The sequence below is a fragment of the Cyrtonyx montezumae genome, unplaced genomic scaffold, assembly GCF_038088225.1.
Source record: "Cyrtonyx montezumae isolate F1298 unplaced genomic scaffold, pur_monq_1.0 scaffold_8, whole genome shotgun sequence".
Taxonomy (NCBI): domain Eukaryota; kingdom Metazoa; phylum Chordata; class Aves; order Galliformes; family Odontophoridae; genus Cyrtonyx; species Cyrtonyx montezumae.
Window position 1 is genome coordinate 36,433,609 of NW_027072089.1, and position 23,419 is coordinate 36,457,027.

Sequence of the window (23,419 nt, forward strand, 5' to 3'; positions counted from 1 at the left end):
GGATGAAACTTTCCAGGGTTTGGCAGGTGAAGATCACTCTTCTGCCAAAGAGCAATCTAAGATTTATGAACGACTAAAGACCTTGTTTGTCTTTGCTCCAGTTCTATTTAGAACTGCTGCAGCTTTAAGCTGCAAATTGGAGTAAATTGGAGCCCGACCATGACAGAGTCTGAGCCACTGTATCTCATACTGAAACTGGGATCACTAATACAGATCACCAAATTTTTCAGGAAAATCAAACTAGAAAGCTCCACAAGGCAGCACTTTCTCCAAGGCAACCAACTTAACCTGTAAATAAATCAGGGACTTTAAACAAAAGAGATCTCACAAGAGAAGATGAAGTCTGTCCTTCTATCAGCTGCACACCGATTCTTCAGTGTATTTTCTAGACCTGTATGAATAATAGAGCCTTTGTTTTAGGGAAGGGATAAAAAAAAAGGAAGAATTTGAGCTCAACTATATCACGAGCTGTTGGAAAGAAAGAAGCAGGAAAAATAAACATAATTACATATTTTTGCATTAACCTGAAACAAGCACAAGCCAATTCTTAAATGAAAAACAGCAATTCAAAATGAAAAGTCACATTTTGGCATGAATCTTCTCAAAGTGCAAGCATTTTCACAGAAGTACTGAAACATGTTGCCTCAAAATTTGTCCCTCTTCAGCTAAAACTACTTTTTAAATGCAACCTGAATCTGTTATTATTTCCCCAAATGACATTTTGTCAAACTTATTTGGGGGGGGAGGGGCAAGAAGGAGGGAATGGAAAATAGCCTGGCTCCATCCTCCAATGCTTTTTCTAATTGCATTTAAATGATCCGTGCAACTGGTCTCCTACAACTTCCCTGAGGGATAATATTTCACAGTCTAGCTGATCTCACTATTGAAACGTGTCCTGTTTTTCAGCAAAAAATTTCACTAGCATCAAGCACAACCAGAATCACTTTTGCTGACTTCTAAAAAAATACAAGTTTCAATACCAAGAAGTATGCAAAAGATGCAAATAGAGAATATCAACAGACTATGCAACTCCTAGATGCGTTAGCAGTGCAAATTAATCTGCCTCATGCCTGCTGATGAGTCCAAATCAGTAGCCAAAATTGAACCAACTTTTTGACCCAAAAATATTTCATTTGATCTGAATGAATTGGTTACCAACTTTTTTATTTATTTGTAAACAGGGAGGGATTTCTGGCCTTGACTCTTCAACAGCTTTTGTAGGTATTGTGATGTTTGCAGAATTAGAGCTACTAGAGCTCTTAATGTATTTCCAGAGGAAGTGGACAGAATGAAACTTTAGGTCTGCAGTCCTGACACAGCTATTGCTGCATCTGGATGTGTATTCCTCAGTGCAGGAGACATGGAGCTGCTGGAGCTCATCCAGAGGAGAAAGAGAAACAATCCAAGGGATGGAGCTCCTCCACTACAAGGATATGATTCTACTTCTCAGTCATGCCATCTACAAAGCCTGGTACACACATGTGGCTTCACCTTCCCCTGTACATCACAGTGTTTTTTCACTGTGACGGCTGCTCAAGCAGCACTCACCAAACAAAAATCTCAACTCAATGAAAAGAAAGGTGCCACTACTCACAGTGTTTATGTAATCCACTGTGCAACTACCAGCGAACTTAGAATATCGCCTGATGGCCTGATTCTGTCATTTTTGCCAGTGATGAGTAAGATACTACTAATTTTGTGAATTGCTGAACTGCACAATCAGTGGGGGACTGCTCATGAAAATCAAGGGATGGGTGCCTCTGCCCTCAGACCAGCACACTAGGTAACTTGTACAGTTACCTCCTACACTGCAAGCTGCTTTAACACTGTTCAATCCAACCAGCATTACTCCTAACCTCAGTTTCACCCCGGCCTCTGTTAAGGACCATTTCCCTAGCTGGGGCTGTGGTACTCTGAACAAGGAGTGTGTTCCAGACTCTGCTCAAAACATGATTTATTTTTTTCATCAAACTAACTGAGTTTCTGAAGTGCTTAGACTTATGTATGTAAGGCCAGAGAGAAGAATCACTTCCATGTCTGAGGTCAGGAAAACTCTAGTATGAACTGACAACAGAACGACTGAACACAGTCTAAAAGAAAGACAACTCTTCAACACAACTTAACATATACCTATGGAATTGTCATTTTGGACAAGGAACATATAATCCAGCTCAGTGAAGCCATACTGTTCTGTATCTCGATCACTTATTTACAGGGTCCTATGCTCATTTAGTGGTAAACATGTTTAAAATATAAAACTGTTTTCACAAAAAAATGGTAATATTTGGGATACTACAGTACATATACAAAAAGCAGGAAGTCTTACCAAGGATATGGTCTTGTGCAAAAACCAAAATAGCTGCTTTGAGTAATTAATCTCTACACTGCAGATCTAAATTATAAGAAGTTAATCACAATTTTCAGCAGTAATGATTGGATTCCTCTGTGACTTTGCAGGAATTTAAGCAACAAGCTGAATGCTCATGACTGCTGAGCAGCCAGTAAACTCCCATAACACTGAGGCTTATACCTTTTGAAAAACTTGGTCTCACGTATATTTTATCATAGCAAAGCTTAAGTACAATTTTATGGCATGCTGCAACATATGGAGAGTTCTAATTTAACTGTGGTCTCAGGGTATGCCACAGATACAGATGCTTGGATCCTATTTGAGAAGATATTTAGCGGAAGCTTAAATCATTGACTCTGAAGTTTTTAAGCACTCTGACTTCATAGCATCTGACAATACATCTCTGTGGAGCAATATCAAAATGTAGAAAGCCTCGATTTGTTTTGACTGTATTTCTACCCGCATTTTTTTTCCCTGTTCAGATCATGCCTGGAGAATAAACAAAATCTCTACATGCTCACACGAGGTAGTGAAATGCAAGCTTCTATCTGACAAAAAACTCAGAATTTTGGAAACAAAAGCAGCTGTATGTTAGAAATACCTGCAACACATCAATGCAGTTTTTTTAACACAGGACTCCTGGATGGGAAGGAAGAGGCTACAAAGGATGTAAACTCTCAATACACCACAAGTTTGGGTCACTCAGTGAAATGGTGCCTATGGCTGCACAGATTCCATGTTACAATTCAGAAAATAGTGCATGTGCTGCACCTAAACACACTCACTAGTAAGTTAGTTTCTTTACTACCTTACAGACCCTTGCTAGCTCAATTTCTGACCATCTCTTCTGAAAACTTCTGGAGCATGGCAGTTGTTCTCCACTGCCACGCTGAGTATAAACAACAAATTTCCTTCATCTATAAAATTCAACTGGTGCTTTCTATTTAGCAAATCTCCTTGCACTTTATTCCACATGCTCCTTTAGTTGACCATCTTCAGAAAAGTTTTATAAAGGAAAAGATACCTAAAGCTTCACTCACTCATAGATCTATAGTTGCTGTATAGCTTCATTTCTCAGCTTCCTAAATATGCCTCTGCATTTACTGTGTCCTCCAGCAATATAGTATTATCTTTATCTTAACAGACTCAACTTATAATATAATTCACCACTTCTTTCAGTACCCTGGAACAAAAATTGTTCATTCCCCCTGATTTTTCTAAGATCAACTCATAGACTGCTGTTTTAACTGCAGCTGTGGTAATTTCTAATTTAATACCTTCATATACATTATCTACCCTCCCTTTGCCTCCATGCTAACATTATCATCTTTACTGAAAAATGAGGGAAAGCACTGAGCTATATCTAGATTATCTTTAATATCCATCCTTACTAGATATCAGCTCTCTTACATTCTTTTTCTGTCCCTATTATATAGCTGAAGAATGCTGGGCCGTTACTTTTCTTGCAAAACCCAGCTCTGCTTGGCTTTGGGAAACGTCTTGACCTCATAGACTCAGTTTTAGTTGCTGATCAAACAGTTGGGAAGGAAGGCAGAGAGGGGGGAAGGTCTCTTTCTTATTCCTAATGTTGTCACAAAGTTTTAATACAGTCACCTTGTTTTATAGCCAAATCCTATAAATCTTTCACGTCTTTTAACATTCAGATTCTGAGCAATGTTAGCATCATTAATTTCAAAGACATTCAGAATGTGTTTATACTTTTATATCCACAAGTTTCTCCTTTTAGTGAATTTCCTCAGTTACAAAATTTTGCTCTTCTAAAGAAAATATATTTTTTTTCAATTTTTGTTATTTCCTCAAGAAAGAAACTGAAGATAACTGTGAGCACTCTGCTAAAGCTTATTGATGTTTCTACATTTTGATAGTGTCCTCATCATTCACTAAAACTACATCTGCATGAAACAAACACCTTAACAGATTTTATTGATACATGTGCAACTTGATGAAGACTGTCAGCTTCCACATGCAAACATCTACAATGACTACTAATAGACTAATAGTACCCAGCATCTATTTAAGCTTAAGTCTTCCACGATAATAAGATTTCAACACATTTCTGGAATGTATACTGTTCTCACAATAGGACTTAAACAATTCATTACCAGTAGCTACTTTTGCAACCCTTTAAAAAATAAATAAATAAATGAGCACATATTACCTATTCTTTCAAGTTATTACATCATTAACACCCAGTAGTGTACCAGCAGTTCTCTATTTTTTTCTCTCCTCAGTAGCTTAAAACTTCTAAGCACCTACTTCCAATTATCAGTTCACCTGATTCAAGTTCTGCGCAGATGCTCCTACTACTTCTCTTTTCTTGCACAGGATTTAGCAGGTCTGCTTGCATGTTTCAGCCTTTCCTGATAGACATCACCCCACTACTAAACAGATCAAGCACAGTCCTGACAGCAATGTGTCCTCTCTACTTCCCCAGTAGCTTGGGATTTTCTTTTTCTTTGCTATCCAAATTACTATTTGCATTTACATTTCCATGCTTTTATCCCCATTTTACTTATCTTGCTCAACTTTTTGCTTACATATAGAAATGTAAAGAAGAGATGAGTTTCTCTCAGTCTTCTCCAGCTTCTCAATTTGAAGTCCTTCTGTATGCGTCAGCTTCAACTAAAGGCCAGTTTCTCTGTCAGTGCACCTATGGATATCTCTCTCATCCAGCTGCATTTGATAACTGGTGCTCCAAAACTCATCCTTCATAGCTCTGTCCTTGAGCTACGATCACCATTATTCCATCAAGAATCCACACACTTATTCCACTGGAACATAAACAAAATTTCCAAATATCCTAAAGACATTTTAAATCAAAGGAGACACACATCTACCACTGATCTAATGTTCTCTGCTTTCACGAGCATGATATGATCAGCAGACTAATTACAAAATGAAAATTGCTGGCACATTCCAACAAAGGACAGAATTCTTATACAAGAAGCCAGATCTTGAAGCATTCAATTTCTCCAAGTGAACACAGGTTAACATGATGAGGAGATGGCTCCCCTTGCATCCTTCCTCAATCAATTTATCTTATACTGAAACTTTGGAAATCATACTGAAACTTTGTATGAGAACAGGTTTGTGTGAGAAGCCCTGGTTATGTTTTCCCCTTGCAAGCTAGATGAATTGGAGAGTGCTTCAGAAGTTGGAAGAGCAATTATTTATTTCCTTCTAAGAACAGAGAAAATGCATATTTCTTCTCAACTGCAATCTGCTCTTTTTCTGAAGAATTACGACCCTGGGGTGCATCATATCGACAAGGTAATTACAGGTACCCATGTTTCATTTCATTATATATTTTCATGATAAACACTACTATAGTCAGAAGATTTCCTAACAGTAGGCTCATTAGGATGAAACAGACCCTAGAAAGCATAAAGGACAAATTCAAGAAGTTATGGATTGCACTCAACATCTGCTGGCAGTAACAATCCCTTGCCTTCAATGCAAAACCACTTCCATGGATGTGAACCAGAGAAAAGTTTGCTATGGCTTAATTGATTATGTAGGCACTTCACAGGAATGTTTATTCTCAGTCAGAGTCTAGACTAATTTTGCACGTGTAGAGCCAAAGAAGAATAAAATTAATGCTGTGTTTGTGATGCACTAAACACAAAACAGCCCAAATACAGATGAACCTCTCCACATAAAGTAATGTGGAGAATGAAAGAAGTCCTAACTTGAGTGCAGGTATGATACACTTGCCTTTTTCCATCAGTGGCCTATGCCATAGATAGATTCTCAGCTCTGTGTCTTCTTCCTACAAGGAAAGGGTACTAGAGTTAGAAGAAATCTATTTTTAATCATAACTATTTAAGACGGAAAGAAACACAAACTTTCCCAGATGACATCCTGAGGCATAGGACGTTGGCCTAGGAGACAAATAAATAAATAAATACTACAGTGACTATTCAGAACAGCAAAATATGTTAACACTTCCAGAAAGTAGGTTGTCCTCTGCATATGAATACCAGAGGTCAGACAGCTCTAGAGGGCCAGGGCTTCATCCACAAGATAAAGCAATGATAGTTAATATAGTGAAACTGGGCTTCAGAAGAATAGTTCAAGCTAAAAAAATGAAACATAATTGTGACATACTAGTTAAGAAAGGCACAGAAAATATTTATATGCTCCAAAGCTAGTCCTGGGCTACCATTGTTTCAGAACACAAACTCAGAACACAAGGAAACTGATTCAGCATGTAATTAAGAAATCTTCTCTGAATTATCCAACTTTCATTCACTTCTTCAGAAGATATGAGAATGCTGCAATCACTTGCCAGGTTTGATCCCAACATGCCATAGGGCAAATGGAGACCCTAAACTGTCACATTCCATTTAAGTCATACATAGGCAAAGGGAGTGGGATTGCTCAGTATATTAAATTACTACTAGTGTGTTGATATTTCCTCATGAACAATCTATGGCCTTGAATTATTTATTGAAAAGGCATCTGCTTTTGAAGTGAACATTATTTCTCCCTCAGAGCTAATGCTTGAATATGATAAAAATAGTTGCCAAGAGAAAACAGAAATTAAAAAAAGAAGAGACTTCCATGACTGATAACTCCCAGATCTCACCTAACTCCTTCACGCATTTCTTTTCTTTGTGAAGACTATATAATAATGTTCAACTCCAAATATATATATACATTTATATTTACATTTACATTTATATAAATGTAATTTTATCATATAAATATATGTGGGACAGCCTGTGTCAGGGAATTTCTTGCAGTAAGTCACAGTTGCATACACTTTCAGTGATGGCAATCAGTAGGATTCTCAGAACGTTCCAATGGTTTTGTCCTCCCTTTCCCACAAAATCCAATATTGTTCACAGAAATGCAGCTTTAGCAGGGCCACAGGGCAGCCTTCCTCTGGCATCAAGAGTGGAACATCTCAGAATCAACGAGCTTTGGGTTATAAAGGAGCTGATGGACGCTTAACTATGCATAGAGTACCAGTAGGAACAGGGAAGAGAACCCAGTTCTTCCATTGGTCCTTCAAGTTCTCAAACATTTTTCAAATCCTTGCCCCTCCAGAAGGTGCCTGAGGCTGAAGGACTGAAGACATTAATGAAGCAGCTGCACGCTCACACGGTAACGTAAATCCAGCGTGACACATTCCACATTATGACTAAGTTGGAATTTATTTGGTCAAGGAGATATTTGGTGAGAATAAAGTGCATTCTTCAGTGACAGCTGCAATATTTGAACCCCAAACAATTACATGAAACGTGTATAAATAAATAATTCTTCTATTTTCCTTTCTTCTTCCTCACAATTCTTAAGGTAATATCCAGGACGAATTCTCCAAAGAATGATTTATGTCATGACATAAGAAGTTGCATTTCTATCACATTTCTATTGTTTATATATTTGCAAAATGGTTTATATACACTTGACTTGCATTAAAACTTTCCATAAATTTTCTCTGAACAGGTTTGAATGTTGAATTCAAGGTTATTCTTCAGCATTCAAGGTGCCCAAATTAATTTATTTAATAACCAATCCCTTGTGCCTGCTAATTAGAAATATCAAAAACAATTTGATATTTAAATCATGTGTCATTGCTTCTGGTCCTTGATTGGATGAGTAATGAAATTAAGACTTATATGAATTGTGAATATTACTACTGAATATGTAATTAATTTTTTGATTAATATTCTGGCACTCAGACTTAAAATACACCTTCCTAAGTATTTGCGCTAATAAAGCTCAAGCTCATGAAGTCAGTACAAGTCATTAACACAGTCAAACTGAATTTGTAAGTGAACTTCAAAAAAGTATTTGTTAAGATTTTTTGAAGATTATTATGAACAGCATCTTTTTAAGTAGGAATTCCATACTAATGTTAGCTGACTTACAAGGCTATTGGTCATCTCTCCTACTTCAGTGTTGGTATAAAATCAAATCAGGGAGATAGGTTTTGCTGAGGTACAGAAAACTTCCTACATTACTACAAGCTGGTAATTTAAATCCCAGTTGTTTCAAAGCTCAATGAATTACTTTATGGAAATTTAAAATCCTTTAAGAATTAACATTAAATTAAAAAAAAATTACTAGAAAAAGTATAATGTCTATTCCTTACTCAGAGTATCCATTACAAATACTTCCCCATCATCACTGAAATATTCTTAATCATAACTCAGCTGACAGTCAACATTTTTCAAAACATTCCTCTCATCCAATTCTTCTTGCACTTAAACGAAGTCAGTCACATATTTAATAAATATAAAGGCGTGCATGCATCAGTTTGCTTTTTTGTTACAGAACATGCTCATCTGTAATACACTGCAAATAATGTCAATAATAATATTGATATAAAGTGTACAACAGCAGGATGTATTACAAGTCTGGTACCTGTCCTGTTAAAAAATGTTAACCTTGCAGAGAAGGCACTGGCTTCCTTGGGGGAGTCCACAGAGTGTATAACAAAGAGATGAGAAGTGTAGAATTAGTCAGACTCGATGAGAAGGACTGAGTGCACCTATGGAATTGACCACGAGAGAAGTTAGGAAACGCTGCTCTATTTTGAGCATGCTCTTAAACCACGAGTAGTAGGAAGAGCTCATTATTTGTATCACAAAATGATCCCCAAAACTCCAAATAACATCAGTTTTTGAAGAAGGGGAAGATTGAAGAACCTCCTGTGGCTCAAATCCCAGCTTGATCACTAGTCCAATTTTCTCCCTCTTGAGGGGCTACACTTTACTTTGATAAGGTTAAAACCACCACACACTTACAAAACAAACCCAAATTCACACATTTCCAGACACTGCCTGCACAATGGCTTCTATTTTACAAGAAAATGGGTCCACTTAATCCAGAATTCCATACCTTTTCAGCTCCTCAGCTTTCATGCTTTCCTGGTCTCTTCTGAGACAAACCTAGGAACTGATGGTAGGGAGGCTTCTCTTGAAACCCATGCTAGTTTTTCCAGCATCTCTGCAAAAAAATGCCAACTAATGGCTAATTAATTCCTTGAGTCAATTTGACTATTAACGGCATATCTCTCCTACAGAACTGACATTTACATAACGAGAGAATGTTACAGAAAAAAAACAAAACCAAATCAAAAACAAAACAAACAAAAAAACCCCACATACCTACAAAATTTGTTAGTTTAGGTACAGGAAAAATATTGAATTGCATACTTAAGGACCAAGATCAGCCCTTAGTTCAGTAAGGTAATCATCATAGTCCGTTATCATGAGTTCTTAATTAACCTACATGGTAAAAAAAACCCTAACAAATGGTTGTTGATTGTAAATGCAATCCCTCCTTATGACACGTGCATTAATGCACTATTGTAAAAGTTCAAAGCCATTATTATTGAATTATCTCAGCCACATTAATTATCCTCTACACTGTATTTGGCTTCAGTTGGGTAAATCCTCTTTAATTGCCCAATCTTTACTTACAGAACATCTTTGCTTAATATACTATGGACTCTACATATTTATGCTTTTTCCAATAATTCTGTGTTAAATGTAGTTTCCACCATTATTACTGGAAATGATAATTAAATCCAGGCTTGGCTCATTTCCCTGCTGTCACCATACATGTCACTGTTTTTGAAGCAGAAACATTCAGTGCTTGGAAGCTTTTAGCTGACTTTGATCCTAGCAGCCTCATTACATTCAAAAAAACTCCCAGCACTTTTTACCCAGGCCACTTTTAACACAGTACGTTGGATTCCGTTTGCAAAGCAAATTTACAGAAAATGAGAACAGTACCAGAGAGGGGGTGATGAGCTAACTTAGGGCAGCCAAATAAATAAATAAATAAAGCAAAGAAAAGAGAGTGAAGGACAGAACTTTAAGTCATATAGCACAATATGGACTTAATAAACAAAACTTTTGAGGAAAAAAATCCTTAAAATATTAAGTTTTCACTTACATGTCCTAGCAATGTCCATTATATAGAGATGTTCATGATTTGAACACGTTTAAGTTAAAGCATACTTTCACAAGCACATGAAATAACAAGTTCGCTTGAGTTCCCACCTAGGCAAATTTCCACAAGTAACTCAACGTACTGTAGAAAAATTAAGCATCACAATATGCATATAGTAGTTATATTTTTGGTATTTATTACTTGACTAAATATTTTCAGAAGTATAGACTACTTTTGGCTGCCCAATTCGAGGCATTTTAAATTTTCTCCTTTAATAAAATGAAAATAAGCTCAACCCCACTGAAAGTAAAGGGCAGATATAGTTCTTCATTCTGAAATTCGTACATATTAAATAGCTGCAAACAAAATGATGCATACTGAAAATCTGGGCTCTGTGTGGATTGGCAGAAGAGTGAGCACACTCAGCTCCCAACCTCTCCTTGTGGTGAGCTGGGAGATAAAGCTGGAAAATGAAGATAAAAAATTGCTCAGGTTTTATTTCTGCCATAAAATTGTGTTGCTTACATTGATAAAGATCAGCTGCAAAAAAAAAAAAAAAAATCCATCTTCAAGAAACTCAGCAAGAACCGGGCACTAGAGCATTTTTAAATTTCTGTCTCATTTCCTTTTGCACAAAGCAGCAGTGGCAAAGGATGAAACAACTAGACTGACACATCAAAAATGCCTCTCCTTTTTTCTCCAGTTGACTTTATGACAGAGAAAGAGCTTAATGAAAAAAAATGAGTGCCAATCCTTCTGCCTCCACCCTACTTCTATAAGCTGATCAGGTATGTTTCATGTGGATATGTACAATGCATTTTGTGGCTACAGTATCCATGCAAAATGAATGCTCACAAGCAGAAATGCTGACAGCATGGACATTTAGGATAAGAGAGTAAAGGTTAAAAGGCAGGCAACTAAAATCAATTAAACAGTACAAGAAAGATGGGGAAATCTGTATTCAAGGACCTTAAGTATTTGGTCACAGAACTGTGCTCTACCTGCCTGGCCTCATGAACGTGACATTTCTGTCAGCATGATGATGCAGCTCCATTGTGAAGAAGAGTAAATGTCCCAGTCCAGACTCTCCTAAGCTTCAGTACAGGGAACAGTCTGGAAACAGGATCTGAGCCCTCACAGCTGGAAAGGGCAACGGACTCAAATCTCCTAAATCCCAAATGAATACTCTGCTCACAAAGAGCATTTCTCCAGTACTGCCTTTAAATAAGGCAGACTTGGTAATACTTGTCATGGATTCAGACTCAGACCGGTTTAAATGATGCTTGTCAGCTAAATACACTAAGGGATTCTGGTGCCACTCAGACTGGTTCCTGCTTTGCAATGGGCTTGAAGGAGAAATATAAACTCAGGCTGTGTGTGTTGGGGCAATTTGAGCATAGCCAAAATGCAGAAACACAAGCCTCAAAGGCACTTGCAAGACATTAAGGTCTGTTACGTCTCAGTTGTCCAAGGAACTACTTAACAATTGGACTGCTGAGCCCAATTTTCTAGATCATATTTTCAGGACTATGCAGCTGAAGAACATGTAAATTCTGCCTTGCAAAGCCAAGTCCACTTTTAGATCTGCCTCTCAAAAGGTATAAAGTGAGAATATAAAGCTTAGGGTTGAAGAAAAAGAAGAAACATAACTTCACCCACACCCCTCTTTAAGATAAAAAGTGACAATACAACTGTAAAGACAAAGCTCATAATTCCACACTAATCAGTATTAAACCATGAGAACATGAGCACAGAGGTTTCCTATTCTTTTCCACACAAGTAAGCTTGAAAGCTGTCGGTGTGAGGTATAGATGTCCCTACAGAGAACAGAAGCCTAGTGCTTGCTGTCACAAGGTACTTAACTTGGACTAGCTAGATCTGAGCTACTGAACAGCATGACTCTGAAATAAGTTGGCAGATCAGATGTTTACATGAAAACATCCCATTGAAGTGAGTAATGCAGCAAACTGTGGCACCCCTAGCCTTCATCCTTAAAGACCGAAATCAATCTGATAGATAGCACCTATAAGAGATAAGGAAAACTGTTCTTCCATCTGTAAGTTAATTTACATTTTGTTCATGGTAAAACATCTGCATCTTTCACTGAAGCAGCTGGTAGTGGTCCTTGGTACATTAGTCTTGCGTAAGTCACACCTTCCAATTTCAGAAGAGCAAGAAGCTACTTTTGTTGTCACATCATTGACTGACAAACTTCCTCTGAAAACACTCCACAAAACAGTCTCATTCCATTTGCCCCAACCTGTGATACCAAACCATTTGTAACTGATAGCACTAACCACCCCCACTGATTAACTCTGTCAGTCAAGAAGATTAATGTAGCTAACCATCTTACACCATGAGCATGTTGAACAGCATAAGCACACTGTAGCAAAGGAAATGTAATGGAAATAGCATAGTGTAGCAAATATTTTATTTGGGGAAAAAATATCTCACATTATTACTCTTTTCAACTATTGAGGGAAGAAAACAGAATGAGAAGTGTGATAAGGAAACACTTCAGCAATCAGAGATCACCAGGAGATGCTAATTCAGGTTACGGCTGTTAGGAAATGGAAGTAAAATCTCTTGGAAAAAAGATATAGTCAAGGCCTATTTATTTATTAACTATACAGTTCACAAAAAACATACTTAAGAGTACTCTCTTCCCAGTAAACTGATACCAAACTGACACCTCACATCTGTATTTACTGTTGTTCAAATGATCACTTGCTGCAGTAGGAATTAAAATTGCATCCAGCATTCTCTGTGAGTTTCTCCAGCCATAACTCTTCTTTCCTGCCTCCTTCCCCAGTCTCTCCAGCAGTCACTTTTAATATTATTCAGATACTCTCTGGTCAGAGGTTGAAGGGAAGCAACCTGGAGTTAGGCACAGAGCACACAAGGACTAACAGGCACTCCTGTGTCATTCCATAACTTATCTCCTTTTGTAGGACCCCTCAATTCTCCTTCACATTCTCTTTCTTATAAACCTCTTTTCATTTTAAAAATCAAAATCGATATTTTAATACCCACTTGCCTCCTATGTCTTTTTGATATCATGTACAAAACCAAGTTGGGCTAAAATGGACAGAAATGGCACCACTTTCTCAACACAAGTGTCTACTGTACCTTGAAATGTAAACAAAAGAACTATTGATTTTGTCTGTGCCCAATAAATCCCTCTCAAATAACCTGTTTACTGAAACTGTAAGTTACTGTTGTGTTTAACCCACTATGTATGAAAAGCTACTTAATTGGAACAGAGAGGTGGAAGAACAAGCTAATCCTACTATGTGACATAAGTATTGATTTTGTTTTAATTCTACGAGAACTTCTGTATCTTTGTAGCCCTCAGTCCTTGTGGACAAATATTAAGGAATAAGCCAACTGATGGAGAATACTCTTCCCAACAAGGAGAGCTCTGGTGTAAATAACCTGAAGATACAGAGCAGAATAAATGATCGCTCTGTAATGTTATGCTTTCCCACAGGGGATCTGGACATGCATATTGACCTTTCAGCACTGCATACTTTTCCTAGTGTGTGTTAAGGATTAGGAAATTTTACCCAGAAAAATTCAACTGGTTGGACAAATCCTCTGCAAGACTGTAACATCAAGAAATAAACTACAGCAAAGAAGAATTTCTTTGACTCCGTAGCATCTATGTATAGCCACTCCTGCATCTCAATGGAGAACTCTACATATAATATCACAGAACTGTAGGGGTTGGAAGGGATCATCGAGTCCAACCCCCTACCAAAGCAGCTCCCTAGCCCAGGTTGCACAGGTAGGCATCCAGGAGGGTCTTGAACGTCTCCAGAGAAGGAGACTCCACCACCTCTCTGTGCAGCTGTGCCAGTGCTCTGTCACTGCACTGGGAAGAAGTTTCCACGCACATTTGTGCAGAACTTCCTATGCTTCAGTTTGTGTCCATTTCCCCTCATTCTATCACCATGCACCACTGAGAAGAGTCCAGCCTCATCCCTTTGCCTCCTGCACCTTAGATATTTATAAACCTGGATCAGATCCTCTCTGAGTCTTCTGTTTTTCAAGGCTAAACAAACCCAGGTCTCTCAGCCTTTCTCATAAGGGTGGTGTTTCATGCCCTTCACTATCTTTGTGGCCCTCCGCTGGGCTCTTTCCAGGAGATCCCTGCCTTTTTTATACCGGGGAGACCAGAGCTGGACACAATACTCCAGGTGAAGCCTGACCAGGGCAGAGTAGAGGGGAAGGATCACACCTCTCTCGACATGCTGGCCATGCAGGCATCTATACATGGTGACATTACAGCCTCTGAAGCACTAGCCTGAAAATCTTACAGATTTTCCACTTATTTGGACAAAAGCCAAATATAATTCTCCCTACATGTAAATTGCTAGAAAGTATTCCGTGTGTAAAATATGAGTTCACCTACTAAGCCAACTGAGCAATCAGAAATTTTAGTGCCTAAGCAGTCCTTTGAAAATCTGAAAACTTATGTAAGTGATAGATATTCTCTATAGAGAGAACCCTTGTTAATTATTAAAGTACAGCATCTTTCTTCTAAAGTACATCAGCATCTTTTACATGCAGCTTAGGTTATTAGAATAAACTGAATACCAAATCTGATTTGTATGCAGACTTGTAAGAGATTTTTAAGAACATAGTAAAGCTTCACATTTGTGTTCCAAAAAAATTATGAAAGGCACAGCCTTCATCTGCATATCACTGTCTTAAGGAAAAAAAGAATGGAATATTTATTCTGCTGAATGTATTGGTGAAAGTTTAAATGTAGTTAGGCTACCTACACAAGTCTGTCCCTTGTAGTGCTGGTACTAGGAAAAGTGATATATGAACACTAACGACAGCCCGTCACCTTCCTGAATCCTAAAGACACAGCAAGCAAAACGAGTGGTCAACAGGACCTGAAATCAAGAACTGCAGTAACTCAATAAAATAAATACCAGTGTCCCACCCCTAGAGGTGCTCGAGCTGGTGGGGGCAGCCTTGCCCATGGCAGGTGGTTGGAACTGATGGGCTTTAAGATCCCTTCCAAATGAAACCATTTTGCAATTCTTTCAAATATGGTGTTGCTGAGCAGTAACATTTTGCTTTGCTAAGAGACAGATGGAAGGATATGCAATAATCTTGTCTAGGAAATGGCTATGACTCATAAATTTGGACTCAATGTGACAAATTATTTGACAGATTTCAAAACAGTGAGAAAAAGTGGTGTCAGATTGAGATATTATCACATCTCACTGTGAAGTCCAATGGCAGCTGGAATTATTGACCACCAAACTAAACTGAGCTCCAACATTACTCCTGAACAAAAATGTCAAAACTGTTTTTGTGGAGCAAAGAGCAAAATGCCTATTTAAAGGTGGAGGTGGGCTAATGATATTTTTCTTTATTTGAACTACCTGTTCAAAATTTCATCTTAAGGGCTTGGCATGCTTCATAGGGAGCATCCGAAAAAGTTGTATGGCCTTCTCATGCATCATGCAGCCACTGTTTCCCTTTTTATTTTGGAATTTTAGGAGCAGCAGATGATTGCAGAAATTAAGCTTTTGAGACCAGGTGAAGATCCTTTAGCAGATGACTCCTGCTCTGTGGAAAATGCCTTCAAAGGGCACCAGAGGGTCCACAGCTTGCACCACTTCCATAATCCAGCATCACTCCCACAACTCTCCTGCAACATTTCCCCCCCCCAGATAAGCAACAGGAAAGAGAAGATACTGATTTCTTAAAATCTCACATAAACAAAGACAGCTGTAGATGAAGATGGTACCAATATTAAGGCAGAACTGAGAGCAGCGGAGGACATGCACTGCATGGCAACTCCAAGGGAACCAAACTCATTTTGGAGCCAACATCTGCTCTGTGAATGAGTGACACCTGGAAGGGTCAGCACTGAAGATGGCTTCTCCTCCTCCTCATCAAGGATGGTTCCCAAACATCTGGCAGAGCTGAGTCCACACCCCTCACTCTGGAGCCCTTGCCACCCTGCAACCACCTTCTGTTCACCCAGAACAAAAACCTTTCCAGGAAACCCAGCAGCTCCACAGGTGCCAAATGAATGCTATTATCTCCAGCATCCATCCACATGGCCTGTTATCCGCTGCAAGATCTAAAAGCCAGGGCTAAGCCTGGGAAGCTCAGAGTATCAAAGAGATGCTCAAGGGCAGTGTCTACATACTTTCATGCCATGCTCAAAGGCCAATAGTTTATCTGAATCCTGCTGGCCTTTATACCTCTGCACAATCCTTACAGACTATAAATTGGGGAGGGATATTAAAGCATTTTCCTCCCTTTTTTCCTCACAATGGAATACAAAGACCCTGTGTGTTACATCCTCTTTGTACTCCCCAGAGCCTGCTAATAAAAAGTCACATCTCTCACAGCACATTTTTGGGAGAACTGGCTCCACAGTGTGGCTTTCATGCCCGTGTATTGGTAAAATGTAGAGCACAGTGGAACACCGGTAAGGAATGAACCTGTATCTAACTCTGAAGACACAATGCCTCTTCAAAAACCAGCAGATCTCATCACGATCATATTTTAACATGAAATTAGCTGCTAACAAAGGCCCCATGGCTGCACTCAGCTGAGGCAAACACCTCCTCAGAGAATCCAATGGAATTTAACAGAGATAGTGTCCTCAGGAAATCTGTGAATGTGTCTGTCCCCCACCATAATAAAAGACGTTTACATCCTTATTCTTCAAAATGGAAGAATTTGGTCCTCTACATTTTGAGGGGAAAAAATTATGACACCAATTTCAAAAGAAAGAAGAGATACTTCTGTTCAGAATGGATCTGCAGCTCAGCTGTTCCTGCAGCTCTCTTTTCTCACACTCCAGTAAAAATATGTTTTAATAATTTTAGATTGCCTATTTACAGCATTGTTCCATGCCACATTAACGACCTCATTCATTTTCCATTTGCACATTTTAGTTAGAATTAACACACAATCATTTTCAATGATCTGGCTTTCAATATATGAGTAAACAAAAATTAATCTTAAATGCAAAACAAAGAAAAGCTTTGCAATTATTAAAAGTCAGCCTATAGAACTAATCAGTCAAACTACATTTTTAACTCTTTTAATCCAAGAGTACAGATTGCTAGGGGTACCCAGGATGGCCTCCTTAATTAAACAGTTGCCACACCTCCCCCTCAAAACCTTCAGCAATGAAACAAATGAAGGGAAACTGAAGACCTCAAGAATCAATTCAGAGCTTAATGAGGAGACAATGAATGCCAAGTGAGACCAAAGTGAGTAACAGACTCTGTATACTCCCAACAAGGCACAAGCAAACCTCTCTCCTCATATCCCGATATCCTCACCCATACGAGAACTACCAGACATCCAAACCTCCTTTCTCACAGAATCACAGAACATCCTGAGTTGGAAGGACCCATAAGGATCACTGAGTCCAACTCCTGGCTCCATACAGCTAACTAAAACCCAAAAACTGTGTTATCCAAATGCTCCTTGAACTCCAGCAGCTTGTGGCTGTGCCCACTGCCCTGGGCATCCTATTCCATGCCCACCACCCTCTGCTGCAGAACCTGTCCCTAATCCCCAGCTGACCCTCCCCTGAAACAGCCTAAGGTTCATTCTCAACAGAGGAAGGCCAGAAATACCACTGTCATTTTTTTTTCCTGGTGGGAGATTCAATTCAATAACAGCTACAAAGTTTTAATACAAGCATAGGAGAGATTTAACTGGGGACCAAGGAAAAAGAAGAAAGAGGAAAAATTGAAAGCAGAGAAGATGAGGAAGGAGACACAGAACTCAGTAGTGTTTGCTCTCCTGCGGAGAGAGGGGTTGTGCACCTGTGGTGCTGACACATGCAATCAAACACCTTTCAGATCTTTCAGCCTAAATGCTCATGAGGCTGTTTGCTCAGGCCAGTGCAGATGTTGAGCTTTAGAGAAGTTTCGGACTACTCATCAACATTTCATTTCCCAGAAAATAGCATTCCACAGATGATGCTTGTTCTGAGTCCCTGTTTACATAGAGAGCTTTTCAGGGGTTGACAGGGCCTCTCCTTCCTGATGCTGATTATTAGTTTCAGATGACTGCTGAGGATCTCCCTTATGAAGGATGCACCCAGGGAATTAAAATGAAGTCACTTTAATTAATTATGAAGCGTTGATATGCAAGACTGTGTTCAATTGACCATATAATTCGTACATTTGTGGATAACCGCTGGTACTGCTAAGTTACTGACAAAGAATTCTATGGCTCCATTTCATTGGGGAAAGAAAAAAGGAGAGAGGGGCATAACAAGCTAAAACACCAATAATGCCCTAGCACACCTTGACGTTTAATATTCTGGTACTCCTGCACATAAAACACAAAGAGAAGCCACACCAGATCAGAAGAGGTTCAACCAGCTGTACAGAGGACCAGGTATCCCCAAAAGAAGCAGATTTTATGCCAGAAAGGACTGTGCTCCATGTATGACCCAGTAGCTGGGAGCACCAGGCACCCTTCAGTCAGAGCCGCACCCTAGGTGACTGCACCTTGCTCCATCCAAATCCTTCCCTCTGAGTTTTCCAATACAGAGTTTTGACATGAGTTTGTAAAACTCTCTTTGGTGTCACTCAGCATGTCACACTTCCAGCTTCTGTACAGACGGATATTGGTGTGAATTTCTACATGGGAGTCATTTATGTACACCTCTACAGGAACGGCACAACACACTGCATAGAAGTCTGCTCATACAGAAAGCTCTACATTTATACATAGAGGTAGAGCACACACACAAGAGCATACAAGATCCACAACAAAGCATTGCTCTTCCTTCCAAAATCTGCTTTCTTCTCCAGTTGCATTGTAGCTAATAATGAAGAAATATATGACACCAGGAACTGAGAATTCTCCCCACTCCTAAACGAACTCCTTTTGTTGCACTAAATCTAAGGATTGGAAAGTGAGTGATACTTTGTTATGGCATCCCAGGGTCTCGTTGCCTTGTAGCGCTGTTGTGTTCCCTGAAGCTTGAAGGCCACAGACAGAACAAGAGTAGCAGTGATACTGCACTAGTACAGAGCAATAGACAGTCCATGACCAAAATGGGGATTAGAAATTAGATTAAGTATTCTGGAGAGAGAAGTAACAACGAATTACATTATCTGATGCAACAATTCTAAAACAGTAGTTTCATAAACCTGAAAGCATATTCCATTCCACCCAGCAAATAAGAAACCCCAGAAGCATTTTCAGCTTTTGCTGTAGCGCGCAGCACAACACGGCATCTATCTTCCACAATACCATATGGAAATGTTAACTCCTAAAACACTCTGCGGGCTGAACTCTGCCCCCTTAGAGCAGCACTAAATGTATTTACAGCCTCCAGAGAAATCTCTCCTGGAAACGTGCTCCAAACTTGGGGAACCGCGACTTGTGCAAACTATGATGTCATCCATCTGCCTCTCAGGGAGAGCCTTCCCCCTGCGCCCACCTCGGCACAGCCTCTCCGCGCAGCACGGCACGGCCCACCGCCGCCCGATGTGGCTGACAGCAGCCACTCAAAAGTTTGATTCCTTCACCGCATCACATCGCACAGACAGCGCACGCTGACGGCAAGGAGAGCGCGGAGCGGGACATCACACGCGGACACCGGGGCAACGCCGGGGGGCTGCGTGCGTCCCCAACTCCTGAAAAAGTTCCCGGAGGACAGCACCGCCGTCCCGTGCCGGCACGTTATCGTAACACTCTCCTCTCCCGTTTCCTTTTCTTTCTCCCCGACCCCACGCGCGGTCTCCCAGCGGTTCATTCCAGCTCCCCGCACACGCGGCTGCAGCCTCTCCCCGCACCCCGCCCGGCCCCCGCTCACCTCCAGACCTGCCCCAGCTGCAGGATGTGGACGAGGGACTGCAGGAGCCAGATGCAAAAGGCGCACGACGCCGACCTGCCGCTGCCGGCTCGGCCGCTGCCGGAGGGGCCCCCGCCGGCGGGGCCGCTGCTGCCGCTGCTGCTGCTGTTGGCGTTGCCCTTGCTGGCGGTGGACGCCTGCCGCTGCGGCGTGCAGGGCCGGGCGGCGTCGATGTCCGCGGCAGCCGAGCTGCTGCTCACCAGCAGTTTGCTCTCGGCCGCGGGGCACTGCCCGGCGGCGGCGGCGGCCGCGCCGTCCTCCGCGCCGAAGTCGTGCGCGAACCAGCGGAAGCTGAACACCTGCACGGACAGGGAGCCCAGCAGCACGAAGAAGAGGGTGAGCCCGAACCACCAGCGCTGGCCCCGCAGATAGTAGTCGACCGCCAGCCAGATGTCGGTGCCCACGTCCGCGAAGTACACGGCCAGCGCGGCCAGGATCCAGAGGCAGTCCCACAGCGAGTAGCGCCGCTGCTCCCTGCCCAGCCGCAGGCACAACGAGGACGAGCCCCCGCCCGAGCCCCGCGAGCCCCCGCCGCCGCCCCCTCCTTCTCCTCCTCTGCCTCCGCCGCAGCAGCAGCAGCAGCAGCAGCACCGGGAGCCGCCGCCCGAGCCGTCCCCACCGCCGCCGCCGCCGCAGCAGCCGCCGCCCCCGGGCGCTTCATCGTCGTCGCTGCCGCCGCCCGGCCCGGCGCCCGCGGGCAGCCCCGGGGCCAGCGCCTGCACGGAGCCCGAGTGCTCGGAGTTCTGCAGCGGCGTGAACGCCACCTCGCCGCCTTTCTTCATCTTCCGCCGCCCGTCCGACTTCGCGGCCATGATGCTTCCCTCAGCCCCGCCGGAGAGCGAGCAGTAGCGGCGAGCGCTCCTTTATCCCGCGCCTCCCCCTGCTCCTCCTCCTCCTCCTTCGCCGCCCGCCTCCCGCCCTCTGCAGCCGCCGCGGACCGCGGCTCCCCGCGTCCCCGCTACGCGCCCGCGGGCGGCTCCTCCGCGGCGGCCGCGGTCGCAGCGCCGCCTGCCTGCCTGCCTGCCTGCCTGCCTGCGGGAGCCGCGCTCAGCCCAGCTCCGCTCCGCTCCGCTCCGCTCACCCCGCCCGCCCCGCGCTCGCCGCCTTCTCCTCCGCGGGGGCCGCCGGTGCCGGGGCCGCCGCGCTCTGCCCGAGCCGGGAGCGGGCAGGGCAGCGCCGCCCGGAGCAGCGCATCCCGAGCCCGCCTCCGCCCGCACCCGCCGCCGCCACCACCCAGCTGACTGACGCCGGCAAAGAGGATGACCTCATCCCTCCTCCCTCCCTGCCGCCGCCCCCCGCCCCGCACCGGCACCGGCGCTGGCGCAGGGGCGGGGAAGGGGGCGCTCGGCCCCGCAGGGCGCGGTGACCGCGGGGCGGGGGCCGGGACGGGAGGGGACGGTCCCGGCGGGAGGGGCGCGCCGCCGCTCCCCGCTGCCGTCGGCGCGGCCCTGGGGGACCTGGAGCGGAGGAACCGCCCCTCCCGGGCCACCCCCCTCACGAGGTGGGCGCCCGGCTGCCCGTCCCGCTGGAAACGCCCGCTCTAGTTGCCGTAACTTTGTGAGACGCAGCCGGGAGAGGTGTCGTTCCCAAACGGTGCCGTGACTCGCACTTTTCTTAACAGGCGTCTGGGGGAAGGTGGGAAGGCACAATTTTATTCCGCCGCCCGAAGAGGTGGCATTTGAAGAGTTTCCTTCAGCAGGCGAACTCACGGTGCGTTCCCCCGCCTCCCTCAGCCCCTTCCCCGCAGCTCAGGAGCTCGCGGATCCCTTTAAACCTCAGCGGTGTGCTTCGGTGCCCGCAGCTCCCCCCAGACGCCTGCCCTCGGGCCTTTCTGCCTTCTCTCGCCCCCCGAGTACCCAACGCCTGCGGGATGAGCAGTTGATGCTCTTCCGTGGCTCCCTCCTTATTTTTTGCCTGTGGAATATGCTCATAGCATGCCCTCTCCCTCCCGAAGATAGAGCAGTGAGAGAGTTCAAGCTCGTTGCTGGAATACCGTAATGGGAACGTCAATGTGACTGTGATAGGGCACTGTTACATTGAGATAGGTGACTAAACGTAGCCCCTTCCAATTCATTAATTAAAGAGAAGGAGTTTTATGGGCAGCTGGAAATCATGCCTTCTAACCCTTCAATCTGCATGGTCAGTAAGAAGTTGCCTTTTGGAAATAACCTTTTGCTGATGTATATACTTCAGATATCAAGAAAAGACAACGGCGTGCATTGCTGGGTAATTCTGAGGGTGTTAAGCACACAGAACTCAGCCCTTGGAAGGCAGCGAGCACGCAGAAACCTCATTTTGCTTGTTCTTTTGCATGTTATCACACATTACAAGAGTCTTTAATTACATCATTGCATAATGGTTCTTAAATAATATACATTTCCTCTGCAATCTCTCTTGCAGTGCTGGAGCTGCACTCTTATTTCTGTTCCTTTTTTTAACCCCACATTAATTTCATTCTCATTACGGTCTATATGATCTCCATTGCCTCAGACTTTTAATGCAAATTGCTTCTTTCACCAGGTATCTTTTAATAATTCACTCAGCACCTATATATAATACAATATATGCACCTAAGCTCTGCTTGTCAGCAGAGAAGGTGCTTAATAAAAGAGCTAATTTAGCTGCAAGTTCGTGCCTTACGTATCTCAACAAGTTCCCAAGTTATTCTATTTATAGTTTCGTCTTCAAGAAAACGGTTTAGTGTGCATTTTCATTTACTTAATCGACTCTTTGTGATACATGCAGGTCAAACGGTGCTACGTATTTCTAATGAAGGTTATGGGGGATATGGGGTTGTGTGGGGGTACAACTGCTGTGCTCCTGGAGCTGAAAGTCTCACCTAAAATACTTGGGGTGGGGGAGAGGAGAATGAATAGAAGCTGTCGGATTCAGGGTGAGAATAGTAAGGTGGAGATTGATGTTCCATGGACTAAAATGGCAGAAGATACCTGTGAGCAATGCAACAGATATTTAGTAAGAGATAGAATCAGGTAGCACATTACTGATTGGCTTATGGTGACTGCTGGGGCCACGTGTTCCTGATGTCCTGCCCTCCCTGCTCCAGGTATAGGGGATTTTTCAGCTGCATTCACCCTCAGCTACTTCTCTTGAGGACAGAAGAGCAGAAGATACTCACCCACCACACAGAAGGACTCCAGCTCACCCCCGCAGGTTTTAGACCAGACCCATCCATCTGAAGTGTGTTATGCTGTGCATTTCATTACAGTGTGGTTTTCCTCCCTGTATTTCTCTATTTCTCTCTCTCAGTTTGT

The 23,419-nt window shown here is 42.7% G+C and overlaps 1 protein-coding gene across 1 annotated transcript in view; it reads right to left on the reverse strand.

Moving 5' to 3' along the window:
* XKR4 (XK related 4) overlaps positions 1–21,051 on the reverse strand; it is a 221,113-nt gene extending 200,062 nt beyond the window's left edge. Inside the window, exon 1 of the mRNA XM_065753274.1 lies at positions 20,109–21,051. Within this exon, the coding sequence (XP_065609346.1) occupies positions 20,109–20,959 (851 nt within the window). The 5' untranslated portion in view covers positions 20,960–21,051. The remainder of the gene's footprint in view (positions 1–20,108) is intronic.
* Positions 21,052–23,419: the final 2,368 nt, after the last annotated feature.